This window comes from Tachyglossus aculeatus, chromosome X1 (genome assembly GCF_015852505.1).
Source record: "Tachyglossus aculeatus isolate mTacAcu1 chromosome X1, mTacAcu1.pri, whole genome shotgun sequence".
In the NCBI taxonomy this organism is placed as follows: domain Eukaryota; kingdom Metazoa; phylum Chordata; class Mammalia; order Monotremata; family Tachyglossidae; genus Tachyglossus; species Tachyglossus aculeatus.
Window position 1 is genome coordinate 58,723,464 of NC_052101.1, and position 23,602 is coordinate 58,747,065.

The following is a 23,602-nucleotide window of genomic DNA, read 5'->3' on the forward strand; positions in this document are numbered from 1 at the left end:
CGAGTCAGAGGACCTGGGTTCTAATCTCGGCTCCGCCACTATCTGCTGAGACCTTGGACAAGTCACTTCATTGGGGCTCAGTTCCCTCACCTGCAAAATGGGGATTCAATATCCATTCTTCCTTCCTCTTAGACTGAGAGCTCTGTGTGGGACCTGATTATCCTGTATCTACCCCACTTTTCAGTGCAGTGCTTGGCACACAGCAAGAGCTTAACAAATAACACAATTATTATTATTCATCATCATCAATGGTATTTGAGCACTCACTCTGTGCAGAGCACTGTACTAAGCGCTTGGGAGAGGCCAGTACAACAGAGTTGGTAGACACTTTCCCTGCCCACAACGAGCTTACAGTCTAGAAGGGTCCCTTTCCTGGGATATTCATTCATTCATTCGTATGTATTATGCGCTTACTGTGTGCAAAGCACTCTACTAAGCACTTGGGAGAATACAATATGATGGGCCCCGGTGGCATTCTTGTAAGTACAAAAGCTTAGTCTTAACTAAGAGAAGGCTTAACTAAGTTAACTAAGACTTAACTAAGTCTTAACTTAGAGAAGCAGCGTGGTTAAGTGGAAAGAGGCTGGGCTTTGGAGTCAGAGGTCATGAGTTCAAATCCCGGCTCCGCCACTTGTCAGCTACGTGACTTTGGGCAAGTCACTTAACTTCTCTGTGCCTCAGTTACCTCATCTGTAAAATAAGGATTAAGACTGTGAGGCCCCCATGGGACAACCTGATCACCTTGTAACCGCCGCAGTGCTTAGAACAATGCTTGACCATCATTATTATTATTATCTGCTTTATAAAAATCTAGGCTGTAGGTCATTTCAGTCCACTGTAATCAGAAAGCATACTTACAGCACCCGTTGCACTTTGGTACATACCCTCTTTCTAAAGCACTTACTCACATATCCACTTTCTTTTGTCCTCCTACCAGGAAATTCTTTCAGTGTCTGTCTCCTCCCACAGATTATAAAGTCATGGGCAAGGGATCGTATCTACCTAATGTACCTGCTCAACAAATGTAATTTACTGAGCACTTACTGTATGCAGAGAAGTCGTTTAATCATACTGGAGCGCTTACTGTGTGCAGAGCACTGTACTAAGCACTTGAGAAAGTACAATATAACAATGAAGAGACATTCCCTGCTCACAATGAGCTTACAGCTAGAACTGGAGACAGACATTAATACAAATAAATTACACACATGTAAGTCCGTGCTGTGGGGCTGGGAGGGGGGATGAATAAAGGGCGCAAGTCAGGACACCACAGAAGGGAGTGGGGGGGAAGAAGAAAGGAGGGATTAGTCAGAGAAGGCCTCTCAGAGGAGATATGCCTTCAATAAAGCTTTGAAGATGGGGAAAGAGGAATTGTCTGTCAGATTTGAGGAGGGAAGGCATTCCAGACCAGGCAGGACGTGGGTGAGGGGTCAGTGGCAAGATGGATGAGATGGAGGTACAGTAAGAAGGTTAGCATTAGAGGAGCAAAGGGGAGGCTGGCTTATAGAAGGAGAGTAGCAAGGTGAGGTAGAAGGGGGAAAGGTGATTGAGTGCTTTAAAGCCAATGGTGAGGAGTTTTTGTTTGATGCAGAGGTGGATGGGCAACCACTGGAGTTCCTTGAGAAGTGGGGAAACATGGCCTGAATGTTTCCATAGGAAAATGATCCAGGCAATGGAGTGAAGTATGGACTGGAGTGGGTAGACACAGGAGGCAGGGAATTCAGCAAGGAGGCTGATACAGTCATCAAGGTAAGATAGGATGAGTGGTTGGATTAACGTGGCAGCAGTTTGGCGTGGCTCAATGGAAAGAGCCTGGGCTTTGGAGTCAGAGGTCATGGGTTCAAATCCCGGCTCCATCGCTTGTCAGCTGTGTGACTTTGGGCAAGTCACTTAACTTCTCTGTGCCTCAGTTCCCACATCTGTAAAATGGGGATTGACTGTGAGCCCCTCGTGGGACAACCTGATCACCTTGTAACCTTCCCAGCGCTTAGAACAGTGCTTTGCACATAGTAAGCACTTAATAAATGCCATTAAATAAATAAATAAATAAATAAACTGTACTAAGCACTTGGGAAAGTACAATACAACAGAGTTGGTAGACACGTTCCCTGTCCACAATGAGCTTGCTCTCTCATGTGCTGTGTTCTGCACACAGTAGGCACTTAGTAAATATTATTGCTTGGTTACCGTGAATAGCTCTTGCTACTACTCCTCTTTATCAAAAGGTCATTCTTCTGGTTCCTGGCATTTATCCACTCCCCAAAAGTTTTCATGAAATCCTACCTTCTCCCTTCCACCTGTGCTGTCCTTCAATTCTCAGATCATGTGAAAGGTGCCCGGTGAACAGCTCACCTGAAACGGGTCTGAACAAGCTGCAGGTTGGTTTTTCCAAAATTACCATTGAACCTGAACTGCAATCACCTCCCTTCCTAACAATAAAACATGACATTTTTTAGCAGGAACTCACATTACCTTCAATTGTGTCGGGGAGGACAAATGATTAAGCCAAGTGGGCACCTGTATGAAACAGGACACCAGAGAAGCACTCGGGTTTTCTGGTGTTAGGGAAGCAGCATGGTGTAGTGGACAGAGAGTGGGCCTGGGATCCAGAAAGTCTTGGGTTCTAATCCTAGCTCTGCCACTTGTCTGCTGTGTGACCTTGGACAAGTCATTTTGCTTCTGTCCCATCCTCCACAGGGACTGTGTCCCATCTGATTACCTTGTATCTACCCCAGTGCTTAGAACAGTGCTCAGCACATATTAAGCACTTAGATACCACAATCATTATTAAAATTAGGAAGGCCTCTTGGCAATGGGACCTTAATAATTATTATTATAATTAATAATTAAGGTATTTGTTAAGTGCTTAACTATATGCCAGCCACTGAACTAAGCACTGGGGTGGATACAAGCAGATTGGGTTGGACACAGTCCCTGTCCCACATGGGGCTCAGTCTCAATCCCCATTCTACAGATGAGGGAACTGAGGCCCAGAGAAGTGAAGTAACTTGCCCAAGGTCACATAGCAGACAAGTGGCAGAGCCGTGATTAGAACCCATGACCTTCTGACTCTCGGGCCTGTGCTCTTTCCTCTATGCCGTGCTGCTTCTACAATGTGACCTCACCAACAGGGAGTGCAACAGGCAGAGGAGCAAAACCCAAGCCATAGCAGGGGAAGGAGTAGGAGAGGGAAGGAATAGGGACAGGATAGCAATTGAAAGCACAGGGGGACAAAAGAAAGGCTGGTGATAGCCCTTCGGAGCCACCCTGACCACAGCTTCTCCTGCTCTACTGGCCCCTGTCCTTGCTTGCACTGCCCGCAATCCCTGCCGCCATCTCACGGTAATTAATTCACTCATTCAATCGTATTTATTGAGTGCTTACTGTGTGCAGAGCACTGTCAGATCCCAACAGGAACAAGACTGGGAAAAGTATAACTTTTTCAAAGCTTCCAATCCATTGAACCCCCTCTCGGGGTCACACCTGGAGAGTTTCCAGTATTCTACCGGTCTCAGCTACGGGAGGGAGAGGCAAAAAGAGGCATACCCATTCCATTCCTGGCTTGGGCAGTGGCTAGCAAGTGGAAGGCCATCTGGTACAAGTCAAAACTCATCTCTGTTGGGCAGCAGCAGCGTGGGAGAGAGTCAAGGGCGAAGACTCAAGTTTACTGAGCAGAAGGAGGCAATGGCCATCCACTTCTGTCTCCTAACCAAGAAAACTCTATGGATACACTACCAGAATGACTGCAGATGGAGCACGGGGCGTTCTGGGAGAGATGTGTCCGTGGTGTCACTATGGGTCGGAGACGACTCAATGGCATAAGACAAGACAAAATCTACTGACCAATTTCAAACGAGCAAGAAGAAAATGCCCTTACTGAATTATATAACTGAGTGGCTTGTCATATGGACTTGCCCTAAAAATATGTGCTAGTTTGAAACACTGGCACAACACAAGCTTGAGAACCAGCATGGTCTAGAGGAAAAGGCATGGGCTCTGCTATTTGCCTGCTGTGTTATCTTGAACAAGTAACTTAACTTCTCCGTGCCTCAGTTTCCTCATTTGCAAAAGTAGGAATTCAATATCTGTTCTCCCCACTACCTAGACCTTGAGTCTAATGAAAGACAGCAACTATGTCCCACTTGATTAACTTTACCCCAGCACTTGACACACAGTAAACACTTCAGGTGCCATAATTATTAAATTTAATGCCAATACTGGACCAGTTCATATTGATGCAAGAGCAAAATGAGGTAGGGGAAGGGAGCAATTAGAATTTCAGAGTTGAAATTTTCCTCTACATGGGTGAGCTGGTATCCTAAAATCCAAGAGCAGATATATCCGGGCTTACTTTGATTGAAATAAAGACGTCCTACTAGCCTGTTTCTGTGACAGAAGCTGCACCCATGACCTCTGCAGTCAAGACATATCCCTTTGAATCCACCTGTGAACTGCTTTGGACGATCCATTCAAAATGCCTAAGAATAAGAACCAATTTGTTTCCACTGCTATTAGCACTGCACTGCCATTTGTGGCAAACACCCAGACCGCATCAGAAAATAACTTGAGTTACTGTAGGGTACAAGTGTCTCTATTCTTAACCAAACCTGCACTTCAGTGACCCCAAAGAGAAAAGTATCTTTAGAAATCTAGTTTCTAGTGAGTAAGCTCAGCGTGGACAGGGAACAGGTCTACCAACCCTGCTATAGTGTGCTCTCCCAAGTGCTTAGTACAGTGCTCTGCACACACTAAGCGCTCAATAAATACACGATTGATTGACAAGAATAAAGACTGAGTAGGGACTAACCAGAATGGAGGAAAATATTCCAACCCCATAAATATTAAAGTCATTCCTCTGAATCACAGGGACATGACTTCATATTCAATGGAACAGAAACCAAAGGCAAAGAGAGCTAACATGGTAAATGGGACTAAAACCAATTACAAATGAATTTAATTTCCAATTTCTCACCTAATTCAGTTTGATTACCGGGCTCCTGACTCTCTTCCACGGAAGCCATCCTTTTTGTGTAAAGATTGGTCCACCAGGCGTTATACTTCAACAAACCCTGAATTGCCTCATCTTCAAAAAAATCAGCTCTGAAAGTTAAAGGGGTATTTTGATTAAAACACATTTTTCATTCTCTTTATGCATATTTTTTAGCCTGTGCTGCAACTGAGTTGCTTTTCGATACGCTGCTTCGGTCCATGCTTTTATTCAGGTTTCAGCTGATATCTTCAGGGTGGTTCTTTAGGCGGTGCTCTTCGCTGCTTGGCCATGGTATCCCCAGGCAGCTTTTCCAGGCTTTGGTTCTTGCCGTTCACTCGATAAGTGCAGTGAACTCTATAGTTTAGTGACATCTGGTGGGTATAGACGGATATAAACCCTCCTCCCTCTCTGTCTTGGGCATCACCCAAAAAACTCTAAGGATCTTCAAAGAGGTGATCTATCCATTTCTGCAGACGGTCACTCCTTTTCAAAATTAACAGCAGAGAGAAAAGACTGACATAGCTATTTAAAACCTTTTCCTGTTGTTGAGAGGCGACGGTGGGTCACAGTCATCTTTCAGAAAAAGGGTGTGTGTTTTTGAAAGGGTTTTTCTTTGCTTTTAAAATAGTGGGTTTGGCAACTGGTTTTGAGGGAGAGAATATTGACTGAAAACAACTTTAGCACAAGTTTCTAGCAAGAGTATCTGGAAGAGCTCCTGCTCAAAAAAAAAAAAGAAATCAAAATACATTTCAAAACAATGAGTATTGAAACATTTTACAAAGCAGATTAGATCTAAGAGGGACAAACACCTTTTCCCCCCTACATCTCATCCGTGAACTTATTAATGTTGCCAAAAATGAACATTTGGTCCAAAAAAATCATACTTGTGATTTTTTTTAAAGGCAGTATTTAAGAGCCTGTGTACCCAGCCCTGGATACCTAGGAAACATGAGTAAACAACAGGATTCCTACCCTCAAGGAACTTACTATCTAATGGAGAAAAGTTTACAAAAGATTTCATTGTTAATTCATTTAAATTCTGCGATAGTGCCAAATGGTTAAAATAGCTAAAATAAACCCAGCTCAGACTCATTCTGGGTAGCTTAGGTTTGGAAACTTCCTAGCTCCCATTCCCACAATGGCAGTGGTCTTAATTAGAAATATTAGAAATAGCATCTTAGAAATACTTTTTGGGGGGAAATGATGGAACTGAATAGAAAATACAAGTTTCTTCCCTACAAGACAATGGGCTTCTTCCTGGAAAGAAAATGGATGCAAGGAGAAAAATAAGCCTGTCTCTGAAGTTTCTTGTAACAAAAGTACATCTCCAAGAACCCAAGCAGCTCCTCCTCCACTTTTAATCCAAGCAGGAGAGCCAGGTGGTTCTCCCAATTAAGCTCCCTTCCCCTTCAAATGTCAGCCTCGAAATGTCTTTGGCTTTTGTGCTTGCCTAAAGACACTGAAGATGATTAAATTTCTGCTTCAAATACTTAACATGAAATTTATATTAGTATCTTCAAATTGTTCTTCAATAGTCCTTTAAAGACGCCAATTGCTAAGATAAATGTAATTAGAAACTGCAATACAAATGGGGCATAACCTCTCAGATCTTTAGAAAATGAAAGACATCTTGTTTCCAGTATGCTTCCCCTGTGATGTCTGAATCACCTGCTTATCATAACCTTAAATCACAGGTATTTAATATCTTTTTAGGGTTCTTTCCTTCCAATTAGTTCCTTAATGTTCAGTGGTGAATGCCCTAAGCTTGCTACTCATGTTCCACCAAACCAAAAAACCCCAGAGTCCCTTTCCCACACTTTCTTCCCTAGTCAAGCATCATTTCAACAATGTTAACCTCCAGGAGGGTGGACATTTGCCAGGGGTGACACTGGGAGGCAACTCTCCAGGCAGATTCTGAGGTCGAGCCAGCCGCGGGGCATGCTCTGAGACTGGTTCAACTGCATCTGACCACATATCCAGGTTCGGCTTCCACAGGTACTTGTTGGCTTTGGTAAAGCACTCTGATCTCTTTCTGAGGCCACAATGACCTGCCTCAATCTCACCTGTCTCGCCGCGGACCCCTGGCCCCTGTCCTACGTCTGGCCTGGAATGCCCTACCTCCTCAAATACGCCAATCACTCTTCCCGTACTGAAGGTCCACCTCCTCCAAGAGGCCTCCCAGACTAAGCCCCCCCCTTCCTCAGCTACCCCTCCCTTCCACATCACCTCAACTCGCTCCCTTTGCTCTTCCCCCGCTCCCCGCCCCACAGCACTTATGTATGTAAATATCTATAATTCTATTTATTTATATTGATGCCTGTTTAGTTGTTTAGATGTCTATCTCCCCGCCACCCCGCTTAGACTGTAAGCCCAGTGTGGGCAGGGATTGTCTCTCGATTGCTGAATTGTACTTTCCAAGTGCTTAGTACAGTGCTTTGCACACAGTAAGCACTCAATAAATACGACTGAATTCATGAATTCATTCATTCAATCAATCGTATTTATTGAGCACTTACTGTGTGCAGAGCACTGTACTAAGCACTTGGGAAGTACAAGTTAGCAACATATAGATACGGTCCCTACCCAACAACCGGCTCACAGTCTAAAAAGGGGAGACAGACAACAAAACAAAATATATTAACAAAATAAAATAGAATAGTAAATATGTACAAGTAAAATAGAGTAATAAATCTGTACAAACATATATACAGGTGCTGTGGGGAGGGGAAGGAGGTAGGGCGGGGGGATGGGGAGGGGGAGAGGAAGGAGGGGGCTCAGTCTGGGAAGGCCTCCTGGAGGAGGCGAGCTCTTAGTAGGGCTTTGAAGGGAGGAAGAGAGGCGGATGTGCAGAGGAAGGGCATTCCGGGCCATGAGGAGGACGTGGGCCAGGGGTCAACGGCGGGACAGGCGAGAATGAGACACAGTGAGGAGGTTAGTGGCAGAGGAGCGGAGGGTGCGGGCTGGGCTGTAGAAGGAAAGAAGGGAAGTGAGGTAGGAGGGGGCGAGGGGATGGACAGCCTTGAAGCTGAGAGTGAGGAGTTTTTGCCTGATGCGTAGGTTGACTGGTAGCCACTGGAGATTTTTGAGGAGGGGAGTAACATGCCCAGAGCGTTTCTGCACAAAGATGATCCTGGCAGCACAGTGAAGTATAGATTGAAGTGGGGAGAGACAGGAGGATGGGAGATCAGAGAGGAGGCTGATACAGTCATCCAGTCGGGACAGGATGAGAGACTGAACCAGCAGGGTAGCGGTTTGGATGGAGAGGAAAGGGTGGAACTTGGCTACGTTGCGAAGGTGAGACCGGCAGTTTTTGGTGATGGAATGGATGTGAGGGGTGAACGAGAGAGCAGAGTCGAGGATGACACCAAGGTTGCAGGCTTGTGAGACGGGAAGGATGGTAGTGCCATCAACAGTGATGGGAAAGTCAGGAAGAGGGCAGGGTTCGGGAGGGAAGATAAGGAGTTCAGTCTTGGACATACTGAGTTTTAGATGGCGGGCAGACATCCAGATGGAGATGTCTTGAAGGCAGGAGGAGACACAAGCCTGAAGGGAGGGAGAGAGAGCAGGGGCAGAGATGTAGACTTGGGTGTCATCAGCGTAGAGATGATAGTTGGAGCCGTGGGAGCGAATGAGTTCACCAAGGGAGTGAGTGTAGATAGAGAACAGAAGGGGACCAAGAACTGACACTTGAGGAACCCCTACGTTAAGGGGACGGGAGGGGGAGGAGGAGCCCGCAAAAGAGACTGAGAATGAACGGCCGGAGAGATGAGGAGAACCAGGAGAGGACGGAGTCTGTGAAGCCAAGGTTGGATAACGTGTTGAGGAGAAGCGGGTGGTCCACAGTGTCGAAGGCAGCTGAGAGGTCGAGGAGGATTAGGATAGAGTAGGAGCCATTGCATTTGGCAAGCAGGAGGTCATTGGTTACCTTTGTGAGGGCAGTTTCGGTGGAATGTAGGGGACGGAAGCCAGATTGGAGGGGGTCGAGGAGAGAGCTAGCACTGAGGAATTTGAGGCAGCGGGTGTAGACGACTTGGAATGTACTTGGCCATTCTGTCCTACTTACTGACACCCTCCCTATTTTTTTGGGGGGGTGGGGGAGTCATGTTAAAATTAACTTTAATTTCCATACTAAACTTCTGTATTTACCATTGCTGATATCCTACAAGGAAAGAGAAGCAACAACCCAAGAATGAACAGCAGTCACACTCATAAACAGGAAGATGAAAAAGAAAAAAAATATATTTCCTTTATCCATTTCCAGGGTCTCGCCACTCAAAAATTATATTTTTCAAAGGGGCAAATGTTTTTCTTGAGAAGCAGTTCAAACATACTCAGGATAGAGTTAATCAGAAACACTAAAGTTATACATTTAAATTTGTCTATTAAAACTTAAAACTGAAATTACGGCATTATAAATTTTCGAGGAAAGAACCGGTGCTTTCTTGATTTTCAGATTTAATTAAAAAGCCAAACCTCTTTTGCAAACTCCAAGTAAATGCACAGATTTTCCCCAAAGGAGTTCTTTATTAAACAACTGTATTAAGCATATCACAAATTCCAGTTACATTTGTGTAGAACATTCCAAAGGGTAAGCTGTGGCACCAAATAATACTGTATAGTGGAGAAATGCACACACATCTGTTGGTATGGATAAGGGCTGGATCCTAAAAACTCATGTCTGATGAGGGCGGAAATACCCAATCCTGCACTAAGGGAATATTTACCTGGATATCCATCAATTGCTAACAAAAAAAAATAGAAAGAAAGAAAAGGGACTGGAATAATTATAACTCAAGGCTATAAAAAGGCACTCAATTAATCAATCCTATTTGAGCGCTAAATGTGTATGGAGCACTGTGCTAAGCACCTGGGAGAGTACAAGCAGTGTGGGTTAGTGGAAAGAGCCTGGGCTTGGAAGTCAGAGGATGTGGGTTCTTATCCCTGTTCCGACACTTGACTGCTGTGTGACCTTGGGCAAGTCACTTAACTTCTCTGTGCCTCAGTTACCTCATCTGTAAAATGGGGATTAAAAGTGTGAGCCCCACGTGGAACAACCTGATCATCTTGTATCTACCCCATTGCTTAGAACAGTGCTTGGCACATAGTAAGCACTTAACAAATACCATCATTATTATTATTACAACAGAGCTGGTAGACATACTTCCTGCCCACAAGGAGCTTACAGTCTAGAGGGGGAGACAGACATTAATAAATAAGTTACAGATATGCATATGGGGGGAGGGCGAATAAAATCCAAGTGCAAGGGTGACACTGAATGGAGAGGGAGTAGAGGAAATAAGGGCTTAGTTGGGGAAGGCCTCCTGGAGGAGATGGGATTTAAATAAGGCTTTGAAGGTGGGGAGAGTAACGGTCTCACTGTTAAAAGGGGCAATGCCAGGGTGGCTCTAAAAAAGTAATTCGGCAATCAAGTAAGCTTGTAATGGATCATCAGTGATTCCAGCCACTGGTAGCTAAATAAACTTAGTTATGCTTTACAATTACAGGATAGTATTAGCCAATAAGAGCACATTTTCTCAAAGTATTTTAAAATGATTCCAGCCACTGGAAGCTAAATAAACTTACTTAGGTTTTACAATTAGAGCACAATATTAGCCAATAAGAGCAAATTTTCTCAAAGCATTTTAAAATACATTCATTTAGTAAAATGAACTTTTCACCTCCTACAGCTTCAATAAGTCAGAAAATTAAATGTTATACTTACAAGTAATGATCGGGATCAAATTTGGCCTCTTCAGCAGCCAAGCGTTTCTGTCTGCGTTCAATGACAGGAGTTAAGTCAGGGTTTTTAACGTCAACAACATCATTCAATTCATCCTATGGAAATAATCAGAAATAATGTGTTACACCATCTGAAAAAAATCACTCATTTTAGCAGAGAAATTACACTTGAGCAATATACCCAAAAGAGCAGGATTTACTTTTAGAAGACAGACTACCTGAATTATCGATGAATGAACTACAAACTGATCCCTTTTCGATGGAACATTAATATTTTCAAGACACCAACTCTGAGAGCTAGTAATCACTTGTGGTTCCCTATCCCAACATTTAAAAAAAACTGTTTACAAATAGTGCCTTAATAAAATATTCATATGCCCAAATAGCTATTTTGTTTGTGCTCATCTCTTAATAAAAGAAAATGACTAATCCATAAAAACAAATATTCAATGCTTAACCCAAGTCAGTGTTTAAAAACCTAAACCATTAAAGTTAGTGTTATGGCTCGCTGTCCCTCTTGCTTTTATTCATTCAATTATATTTATTGAGCGCTTACTGTGTGCAGAGCACTGTACTAAGCGCTGGGAAAGTACAATTCGGCAACAGAGACAATCCCTACCCAACAATGGGCTCGCAGTCTAGAAGGGGGAGACGGACAACAAAACAAGCTTTCTGATCTGTTCCTACCAGCTCTGAACACTGCCAGATGAATTTCCATGTGGTGAAGTTTTTCCTCCTTCTTCTTGACAACTAAACACACACGAGGAACATAAGGATTTATGATCCCATGCCTTTTCCAAATAAAGGCCTGTGCATATGTGCTCTTTTTGCCTTAACTTAAGCACCTCTGTCATCCCTGAATCTATAGCTGCAAATCTCAGTCTCTGAATCTCCGTTTGACCCTGTTCATATTTGTCCCCACAAACTATAATATTCACCATTGAATCTGGCCATTATTCTGTCCATTTCAGCTATAGTTACCAGGGCTTTTGTAGAGGTGGAATCTGGAACCTGGCTGTATGAATAGCAGGTTGTTAATGTACTGCTCATGAATACATAAGAGTTAAAAGGAAAGAAAGTAGTTCTACAGTGTAAAGAAGGATTCTACATTTTGGCATCCCTGAAATACAAATACTGGCCAGAGAAGCCCCAATATATTTGTAGTTATTAGTACCTGAAGTCGTTGAAACACTCCTGATCGTAAATTTCCAAATCCATACTGACACTGTATATTTAAAGCGTTTTCTGTAGGTGCTTCATAGGGAACCTGCTCAATTTCCCAATCAAATTCTTCTTCTTCCTGCTCTTGCTCAGAAAGCTCAGAAGTGCCTAAATATGTTGGATACCATGAAGCAAACAGGATTACCATTGTTATTATTTTATTTCTGAAGTAACTTTTTGCGACCCCTCAATTCACAAAGCAATGGAGGGGGAGAAGACTGCACCTTCAGAAGTTCAGAATGTTCAATATTGAGCCCTGAACACTGTTCTTTCTTAGAGAGAAAAGTTGGGGATGTTTGAGAGAAGCTCTAACCATGAACATAGCAAACTTTGGCACTGCTGCTGGAGAGAGAATTTGGGGCTGAATGGTCCAGTATGGAGATTCTTATGACTTGATCATCACTGTGCCCAGAAAGTTAATACAGCCCCTTCAAATATTTCTGTTAAACCATTTGTTCAATACTGGACTTTTAAATTACACAGACCATAGTCTAATTTATGGTGTATTTTAAAGAATATGTCAAAACAGTTGCAAAAACCCCTCATTCTGGTTAAGAACACGGAATACATAGTTCATAGACAGATTCCGGAAAACAAGATAATTTGACCATGATTTTCTTATAATGTATTCAGGGCTGGAGTTTGCCAGGCATCACGGACAAAATTACACATATTAAACGATCTGTACATATACTGAGAAGCTTTTATTTTTCATTATTGATTTCTAACCACAGTGAACATACCTATCTCCTCCACAAGAGGTTTTGCAGACCTTGATTTCTTTGGTGCCAGAAGTGCTGTCAGCATATTGAGTCCTTCAAAATGCTGGGCAGGAGTCTCTTTGGGCATTCGAACTGTAAAAACTCCTTGAAAATAAGTTATAAGTTTGCACTTAATATACTGAGTTCAACTATTCCCTAATTAGGTCATTTTTTAAGAATCATGTGTTCTTCCGCATTATCTGCCCAGTTTGTAGAGCTCAAGTAACATCTTCCTGAAGATGCCTGGCACTGACATAGGACTATATTTGGTGTCAGAAAATGAAGGAAAAAAGCTTCAGGATTTTCCAACTATTTTTCACTCATAATTAGACAACCCACTTTATATGCTGCACACCTTCAGAAAAAGCCTACAAAGGAAAACCTTACCGAATTTAAAGAATATTTTCCTATGGATTGATAGGGTCTAAAAACTTCTTTTTTTAAATCAGGGCTACAACAAAGATTCATTCATATCACAAAGGAGTGAATAGACAGTATTAACCAGGATTGGTTCATGCCAATATTTTTATTACAGAACAAGGTGGCATCTAATCGGGCAGAAAACAGTGGTTGCATCAAAATACAAAGTAATTTGAATAAGCCCATATAAGCTTAACAAGTTTCTACTGTAAGAGAAAAATCCCCAAATCTTTAAGGCAGAAAAATGTTCCTGTTGGACAGTCTCATCTTTCTTGTTTCTTAGGTTTAGTCTCTAGTTCATAGGTTCTTTTTGAGGGGGTGGTACTGCTATCTGAGCACCCACCAGATGCAGTACATCATACTAGCGCTTAGAAAAGAACAGAACCAGAACAGCCAAATGGAAAGAGCACATGTCTGGGAGGCAGAGGACCTGGTTTCTGATGCTGGCTCTGCCACCTGCCTGTCACAGGTCACTGCAACTTCTCTGTACCTCAATTTCCTCAACTGTAAATGGGGATTCTATATCTGCCCTTCCTCCTAAAGACTGTGAGTCCCATGTGGGACAGAGACTGTGTCCAACCTGATTAACTTGTATCTACCCCAGTGCTTAAACAGTGTTTGACATATAGTAAGTGCTTAATAGATGTGAGTGTGTGTGATGTTCCTGCTTTAATATGTATCAGGAACACAAAATACTCCCCTGCCCACTCAATCAGGGAAGATAGATGTTTGTAAACAGAGAAATTTGAATAGTTGCCTCTACAGTTGAAAATACCGATATACACAAGTGCTGAGGATGGGTATAAATAAACAGATAAATTTATTGGGTTGGGTTGCTACAACTGTTCTCTCCCTCCCAGCTCCCATCTCCTCCTGCCTTCAGGACATCTCCACCTGGATGTCCACCCACCACCTAAAACTCAACATGTTCAAGACTGAGCTCCTTATCTTCCCTCCCAAACCCTGTCCTCTCCCTGACTTTCCCATCACTGTGGATGGCACTACCAGCCTTCCCGTCTTACAAGCCCACAACCTTGGTGTCATCCTCGACTCTGCTCTCTCATTCACCCCACATATCCAATCCATCTCCAAAGCCTGCTGGTCTCACCTTTACATCGCCAAGATCCACCCTTTCCTCTCCATCCAAACTGCTACCACATTGGTACAATCACTCATCCTATCCCGACTGGATTACTGCATCAGCCTCCTTTCTTACCTCCCAACTTCCTGTCTCTCCCCACTTCAGCCCATACTTCACTCTGCTGCCCAAATTTATCTTTCCACAGAAATGTTCTGGGCATGTCATCCCCCTCCTCAAAAATCTCCAGTGGTTGCCTATCAACCTTTGCATGAAGCAAAAACTCCTCACTATTGGCTTAAAAGCTCTCCATCACCTTGCCCCTTCTTACCTACCCTCCCTTTCTCTCCTTCTACAGCCCAGCCTGCACACTCCGCTCCTCTGGTGCTAACATTCTCATCTGCCCCACCATAGGCCCCTGGCCCACATCCTACCTCTAGCCTGGAACGCCCTCCCTCCTCAAATCCACCAATCACACTTCCCCCCTTCAAAGCCCTACTGAAGGCTCACCTCCTCCAAGAGGCCTTCCCAGACTATGCCCCCCTTTTCCTCAGCTCCCCCTCCCCTCCACGTTGCCCCAACTCACTCCCTTTGTTCTACCCCACTCTCCCCAACCCACAGCACTTGTGTATATATGTACATATCTATAATTCTATTTATTTATATTGATGACTGGAGCAATAATGGCTAGAGGGGAGAATTTTAGATTTCCTCATAACACTGAAGGCTGAGGGATGGGCATTACACTCCTGTATTATAGATGGAGAAGCAGATGCCCAGAAGTGTTAACTGACTTCCCTATGGCCCATGGTTACTGGCAGAACCAAGATCAGAATCCTGATCTCCCAATTCCAAGCCTGTTGCTTTTTCCAATAGATCAAAATCTGTAGCAACCACCCCCTGATTTCCTACTACAATCCAGCCCACATACTTCACTCCTCTGATGCCAACCTACTCACTGTACCGCAATTTCATACATTCATTCATTCAACTGTATTAATTGAGCACTGTAAGCAGAAAGTACAATTCAGTAACAGAGAGGCAATCCCTGCCCTCAATGGGCTCACAGTCTAGAAGGGGGGAGAGACATCAAAACAAGCAAATAGGCATCAATAGTATCAATATAAATAGAATTACAGATATATATATATACACATCAAAACAAGTAAACAGGCATTAATGTAAATAGAATTATAAATACGTACATACATATACACAGAAGTGCTGTGGGGCAGGGAAGGGATAGAGCAAAGGGAGCGAGTAGGGGCAATGGAGAGGGGGAGCTGAGGAAAGGGGGGGCTTAGTCTGGGAAGGCCTCCTGGAGGAGGTGAGCCTTCAGTAGGACTTTGAAGGGAGGAACTGTGATTGTTTGGCAGATTTGAGGAGGGAGGGCATTCCAGGCCAGGGGTAGGACATGGGCCGGGGTCGACAGCGGGACAGGCAAGAACGAGGCACAGGGAAGTGGTCAGCACCAGAGGAGCAGAGTATGCAGGCTGGGCTGTAGAAGGAGAGAAGGGAGGTGAAGTAGGAGGGGGCAAAGTGATGGAGAGCTTTGAAGCCAATAGTGAGGAGTTTTTGCTTGATACAGAGGTTGACAGGCAACCACTGGAGATTTTTGAGGAGCGGGGCGACATGCCCAGAACATTTCTGTAGAAAGATAATCCAGGCAGCAGAGTGAAGTATTCACTGCCAACCTCTTGCCCGTGTCCTGCCTCTGACCTGGAACGCCCTCCCTCTTCATATTTGGCAATCACTCGACCCACCTTATTGAAGGCACAATAACCAAGAGGCCTTCCCTGACTAAGCCCTCTCATTTCTTCTTCTCCCATTCCCTACTGCGTGGCCCTCGTACTTGGATTTGCACCCTTTAGTCAAAACTCCCTCAGCCCCACAGCACTTGTGTAAATATTGGGGTTCTTTTCATATTAACATCTGTCTCCCCCTCTAGACTGTAAAATCATGGGCAGGGAATGTGTCCACCAATGCTGTTATATTGTACTCTCTCAAGTGCTTTGAAGTGCTCTTCACATAGTAAGCACTCAAATACAACTGAGATATTGCAACATAAATAGAAAATGGCCCTGCACTGTAACTTTTTTTTTTAAAGCACAGTTTGGATAGAGCACGATGGAACAAGGAAACAGTTACCACAGCATGGCTGTAAAATGGTTGGTTATAACAAGATGTGGCTTTGCCAGGAGAGTTTTTTTTAAACAAGGTGACCGCAATCAGTAGTTCATTAGCATTGCACCTATTGAAAATTGTTTACCAGAAACTACTTTTAAAGCAGTGCAAATTGGTTCCTCTGAAGTGTTAATGACTACCAATAAGTGTCTGAAAAACAAATGAAGTACAACAGTACACTTTAGCCTTAATCTTGGATTTACATGGCTTTTTCATCCTCAACAACCTTGAGTTTCACCCAATGCGACAGAAGCCCCATACTATTTTGATTGCTTTTGGACCATCTCCCTCCCTTAATTCCCAATGACGCCATTGTTGGTGGCACAATATTTAGATACCTACAGGGGTGTGCTGAAAGCAAAAACTTCTCACCAGACGTACCCGCTTTGGAGGGAAAAGGGCACTGTATGAGGAGAGGAAGGAAGGGAAGTAAAAGAGTACAGAGACAGTCTGCCACCAAGCAAAGAGACAGGATCATTCCCTGGCAAATTCCCAGGCCAGGGTTCAGCATCATGTCCTAACAGCAAGGCATCGAGAGGAAACACCCCCTTAGCTCCTACTCCTGCCCCTTCTAGCTTCTGGTGGGACAGAGATGGGAGAGATGGGGGTTTTTTTTAATAGTATTTAAGTGCCTACTTTGTGTCAAGCACTGATTTAAGCGCTTGGGAAGATACAAGTTAATGAGATTGGATGCAGTCCCTTGACCCACACGGGAGCTCGCAGTTTAAGTAGGAGGAAGAACTGGTTTTGAAACCCCATTTTACAGTTAACTGAAGCATAGAGAAGTGATTTGCCTGAAGTCACAGCAGGCAGAGCCAGAATTAGAACCCAGGTCCTCTGACTCCAAAGTCCATGTTCTCTCCACCAGGCCATGGTTCTCTGCTGACCAACAGCCGCTGCTACTGTGATGAATATTCACACGGCAATGACCGTTCCAGGCCATCTTCCTTAACTGGAGCCGAGGTTCAGTCCATTCTCGATTACTTTCAGCACTGATTTGCCGAGGTGAAACCACTGTGTTGTAGGAGAGCTACTTCTACAAGAATATTCATGCAATTAACATGAAAAATTCAACAGCAGTACCTTTATCTGCATCATAGGATGCTGCTTCTCTTCCATTTTCCACAATCCTTCCAGGAAGAGTTAGCCTGTGGATTGAAAAAAAAAACTGTCAGGTGCCTACATTACTAGCATGGAAACACATTTGAAAATGAGTAAAATCATGACTATACGGGGGAGCCGAAGAACAGCTTACAATTGCTCTCCCCACCTTCAAAGCCTTGTTGAAGGCACATCTCCTTCAAGCGGTCTTCCCTGAATAAGCCCTCCTTTCCTCTTCTCCCCCTCCCTTCTGTCCCCTTGACTTGTTCTTTTAATTCATCCCTTCCCCCTGCCAACCACACTTATGACCGTAACTGTACGTTATTTATAAACACGTCTGTCTCTCTCTAGACTATAAGGTCATTGTGGGCAGGAAATGTCACCGTTTATTGTTGTATTGTACTCTCCCAAGTGCTTAGTACAGTGCTCTGCACACAGGAAACATTCAATAAATGCTTGATTTATGATTTACTGATCCCCCTGCTCAATACCACCATACAACTATGAGGGCGGGGATGGAATGGAGTGTGAATGGGGCACACATGGGTGCACAGTGGAAAACTTAAAAAGTAACTCAGGCCAGTTGAGCAACAGGAAGGAGGAGCACAATACAGGCTAATTTCAAAGGACTAATATACATCCTGGCATTTTATTTTTAACCTCATCATAGGTCAAAAGATTTGGCAGCGCGCACACACACACACACACACACACACACACACACACACACACAGCTAAACCTTGACTGCCCAGCAAGAACACACAAGACAAATGAATAATCCAAAAACCTCACTGCAGTTTCAAACTTTTTCCCCCATCGAATCGTACCAATTATAAACATTGATTTGAGTTTCCTCTCCCCTCTCTGGTATTGCTAGTGAGCAATAAGGAAAAGGAGAAACGAGAGTAGATCTGAATAATCCAAAAATTGTAGCAGAGTACAGATGTTTATGGTTTCACCTCATTTAAGCAGTTCATCAAGAGAAGCAGCGTGGCTCAGTGGAAAGAGCCCAGGCTTTGGAGTCAGAGGTCATGAGTTCAAATCCCAGCTCCGCCAATTGTCAGCTGTGTGACTTTGGGCAAGTCACAACTTCTCTGTGCCTCAGTTCCCTCATCTGTAAAATGGGGATTAAGACTGTGAGTCCCCCGTGGGACAACCTGATCACCTTGAAACCTCTGCAGCGCTCAGAACAGTGCTTTGCACATAGTAAGCGCTTAATAAATGCCATCATCATCATAATAATAATGATGGCATTTGTTAAGCGCTTACTATGTGTAAAGCACTGTTTAAGCGCCTGGGGGATACAAGATGATCAGGTTGACCCACGTGGGGCTCACAGTAATCATTCCCATTTTACAGATGAGGTAACTGAGGGTCAGAGAAGTTAAGTGACTTGCCCAAGATCACACAGCAGACATGTGGTGGAGCTGGAATTCGAACCCATGACCTCTGACTCCAAAGCCCGGGCTCTTTCCACTGAGCCATGCTGCTTCTCTTGACGAGCTGCTTAAATGAGGTGAAACCATAAACATCTGTACTCTGATAAAATTTTTGGATTATTCAGATCATCATCATTTAATCCAATTTGTTATGGTATCTGTTATGGGCCGGGCACTATACGAAGCACTGGGGTAGATACAAGCTAATCAGGTTGGACACAATCCCTGTCCCACATAGGGCTCAGTCAATTCTCATTTTACCGATAAGGTAACAGGCACAGAATTTAAGCGACTTGCCCACGGTCACACAGCAGACGAGTAGCAGAGCCGGGATTAAAATCCAGGTCCACTCCCAGGGCCATGCTTCTTTAATTTCTACACCCATTCCCCACATCTTTTTTTCCCCATCCCTCCCAAAATGGACTTAAATCAATCTAGGAATCCATCTTAATTATGCCCTGGCTGATTTCAGTTGATTTAATGTACCAACCATTCACGGACCACTTACTGTGTGCAGAGCACTGTGGTAAGCAGTTGGGAGAGTACAATATAACAATGTAACAGACATATTCCCTGCCCACAATGAGCTTGAAGTCTAGAGGGTATGTCCACAGTGGTCAATAGAAGCCACGCATATGGAGTATGGCCATCCCTTTCCCCCAGGGGATTTCTCTTGCCACTCGTAGAATCTGGAGTTAATTTGGTTAACTGGAATACGTTGTGAGTCCTTGCTCATGCCTTGAGACAGCATTCTTCTCTCCCAAATATAGTATCTTCACCTCACAAACCAAGATTTAGATTTTGCTAAGTTTTACTGATGCTGGAGTTGGATACATATCATAACCTAAGTATAGCAAAACTGCCTTAACATTGTTATACAGGCCAATAGATAGCTGTAACTGTCCAAGGGGTTCTAGCCAAGTGGTTCACTTGCTAAGCACAGGATGGTAACAGTTTTACCATATAAATACTTACCATGCAGATCTTGAAATTGGTAAATTTTTCAGACTTATGACATTTAACCTTGATTTGTATGTGAATTTCTTAAAAAAACCAGATTATCCCCCAAATTACATTTTTAAACCAGAACAATCTACACCCTGTATGAGAAATCATCCGGTAATAACTTACCTGAGAAAATAAGGTTTAGCATAAAATTTGAAATCTGACCCTTCAAAGTACACATCAAATTCAGAAACTCTTGCATAAGGCACACTGATGGTTATAGTGAGGAAATCTGGATCTTGGCTCAATTCAAATGCTGGAGTTATCATGATGAACCACACCACGGACTTAATCAGAGGGATTATTAAATTCTGAAAGAAAAATAGTTGATTACAACATAAAGACTAGCATTTTTCTACAAAGTTAATCAGTGTTCTTAATTTATAGAACAATATTTTATTAAGAATATTTAGTTTTAGGTGTAGCCACATTTACCAAATTTTAAAATATGAGTAACTTTCCACCAATACCTTAATTCAATTTATCAACTAATAGCATTTGCTGAGTGTCCATTTGCAGGGCACTGTACTAAGCGCTCAGTAAACTATAATAGGCCCTCAAAAAATTGACATTCTACCAGGGGAGGTTGACACTAAAATAAGTTTTCTGACAAAGAAAAAAAAAAGGTATGTGCATGAGTCAGTACTTAGTAAAGAAGCAGCATAGCCTAGTGGATAAAGCATGAGCCTGGGAGACAGAAGGATCTGGGTATTAATCCCAGCTCCACCACTTGTCTGCTGTGTGACTTTGGGCAAGTCATTTCTCTGGACCTCAGTTCCCTCATCTGTAAAATGGGGATTAAGACTGTGAGCCCTATGTGGGACTGGGACCGTGTCCAACCCAATTATCTTCTATCTACTCCAGAACTTAGAACAGTGTCTGGCACATGCTTACCAAATACATTATTATTATTATTATTATTATTATTAAGATTGGAAGGAGGGAGCTCAGCAAGGAGGCTGAAGCCTTGTGATATATTTGAAAAAAACCCACAAAGTTTAATTAGGGGATGAAATTTAAGATCAGCAACATTTTTTTGAGCATGCACTGGGGAAGATAACTCCTGGGGGCTATGGGGGAGGGGGGGAATAGTGAGGATATGAGAATCCTTGTACTCAATTTAGCAGGAAAAACAAGACCGACATAGGCAACCAATAATATTAAAATGCTACCCATTCCTCTCCACATCAAACTCCTAAACATCAGCACTCTCCCCTCCCACTAAATCCCAGCTTCTTCCTCTCTAGGTCAATCACTGTGTTTAATTTTCTCCCTCCCCACCTGTTCATCCCTTGCTCAAACACCCTGTCCTTTGTCCCACTGCTTTCCCCTTTGCAAATGCAAGACCCCTGCTCTCCTTAACTTTCTGAAATCACATCTCCTTCAGGATGATTGCTCATCTCCCCCTTTTACTTCCCAAATGCCATTTCACACCTTCTGCATCACTCACAGCGCCAATGCAGCACTTAGGTATGTATCTTCCTCTGCTCCCGCTCCCTTCCCCATCGCTCCCTTCCCCATCACTGCCACTCACTCCCTCTTGCTCTACCCCCGCCACAGCACTTGTGTGTTTATATGTACGTATTTATAATTCTGTTTATTTTACTAAAGATGTGTATATATCTATAATTCTATTTATCTTGATACTATTGATGCTTGTTTACTTGTTTTGATGTCTGTCTCCTTCTAGACTGTGAGCCCGTTGTGGGCAGGGATTGTCTGTTGTTGAATTGTACTTTCCAAGTGCTTAGTACAGTGCTCTGCACACAGTAAGTGCTCCACAAATACGACTGAATGAATATCTTCTAGACCTATTACTTCCTCCCACCTGTAACTTATGTCTGCCTATCCCTTTCAACTGGAAGCTCTTGGAGGGCACGGGACGCGTCCATCACCTGCCCCGGCGCTTAGCACATTGCTCTGCACCCAGTAGGGGTCCAAAACTTTCCCCATCGCTTAATACAGTGTTCTGCGCACAATAAGCGCTCAATACGATTGAATAAGTGAACAAACGTGGCAGATCAATTCACTACCTTCTACTTCCTCCTTGCTCTGCAGATTCGCCCGCACCCCCGACCCCCTCACTCCAGCTCTTAGAACAATGCTTGGCACATAATAAGCGCTTAACAAATCATTATTATTAGAAACCGGTGATAGTGGGAAGAAGCGTTGAGACAGACGGCGATCCGAGTTACCAGCAACAGTGATATTTATTAAACGCTTACTATGTGCCAGGCATTGTTCTAAACTCTAGGGTGGATAGAAGAGAGAAAAGACAGAGCCCGGGCCCGGTTCTAATCCCAGCTCCGCCACTTGTCTGCTGTGACCTTAGGCAAGTCACTTCACTGGGACTCACCTGTTACCCCATCTGTAAAATTCAATCCATCGCATTTATGGAACGCTTACTATATACAGGGCACTGCACTAAGTGCTAAAATAGGGACAGAGACTGTGTCCAACTCGATTTGCTTGGATCCTCCCCAGCGCTTGGTACAGTGCCTGGCACAGAGCAAGGACTTAATATATGCCACAATTATTGGCGTTATTAGAAAACGGTCAGGTTGGGCACAGTCCCTGGCCCACGTGGGGATCGCCGTTGTCAGAGCTACGGCACAAGAGGTTCTCCTGCCCCTCCCCACTAAGCCCACCGCTGTATTAACACAACGCTCCGCTCAGCAGCTCCTACCTTGCTGTGCTGTCCGTATGGAGCGGCGAGCAGACTTCCGGGGCCGCCAAGGGAGCTGGGAAAATACAACTGCGCATGCGCCCTGGCTTGCGCCTCTTTTCCTCTCGTAGTACTGAGCAGGAAGGGCTGCCCTCTCCCCCCAAAGAGGTTAAGGTGACTGGCCTAGGTGCGCCCTTGACCCCCCGAAAGAAAGCAAAAACGAATCAGGGAAACTAGAACCGACTGGAAGACAGTGCGAACAGGGCGTTATTGTCAAGTGATCGGGCACCAAGTTACCTTAGAAGGGGAGTGAGCCCAGAGAGGGGCAGAAAAGAAGGGGATAAGGTTAAAAAGGGGGCGGGGGGGTGGACAAGAGGGGAAGATGTTGGGGGGCTCGATGAAGCATTCACTTGTTGCCGCGGACCCGGAACTTGCAGATGTGGTCACCTTTTCCTCTCCCTCCTCCCTTCTTTACATAATGATAATGTTGGTATTTGTTAAGCGCTTACTATGTGCCAAGCACTGTTCTAAGCGCTGGGGGCGATACAAGGTGATCAGGTTGGGCCGCGTGGGGCTCACAGTCTTCATCCCCATTTTACAGCTGAGGTATGTGAGGCACAGAGAAGTTAAGTGGCTTGCCCAAGGTCATACAGCAGACAAGTGCTTAGGTGATTAGTACAGTGCTCTGCACACAGTAAGCGCTCAATAAATACGATTGAATGAAAGTGGCAGAGTCGGGATTAGAACCCACGACCTCTGACTCCCAAGCCCAGGCTCTTTCCACTGTGCCACGCTGCTTCTAATATGTGATTCCCTACCTCGAGTTGGATGGGCTGGGAGTTAGAGGACCTGGGTTCTAATTCTGACCCCACCACCTGTCTGCTGTGTGACCTTGGGCAAGTCATTTCATTTTTCTGGGTCTCAGTGAACTCATCTGTAAAATGGGGATGAAGACTGTGAGTCCCTCGCGGGGACAGGTGGTGGGGTCAGAATTAGAA

At 44.1% G+C, this 23,602-nt stretch overlaps 1 protein-coding gene across 1 annotated transcript in view; it reads right to left on the reverse strand.

Moving 5' to 3' along the window:
• Nucleotides 1-22,648, reverse strand: part of SHQ1 (SHQ1, H/ACA ribonucleoprotein assembly factor) — a 162,644-nt gene extending 139,996 nt beyond the window's left edge. Inside the window, 7 exon segments of the mRNA XM_038772974.1 lie at nt 4,973-5,100; nt 10,713-10,825; nt 11,904-12,058; nt 12,694-12,816; nt 17,477-17,541; nt 20,066-20,250; nt 22,626-22,648. Of these exon segments, the coding sequence (XP_038628902.1) occupies nt 4,973-5,100; nt 10,713-10,825; nt 11,904-12,058; nt 12,694-12,816; nt 17,477-17,541; nt 20,066-20,208 (727 nt within the window). The 5' untranslated portion in view covers nt 20,209-20,250; nt 22,626-22,648.
• Nucleotides 22,649-23,602: the final 954 nt, after the last annotated feature.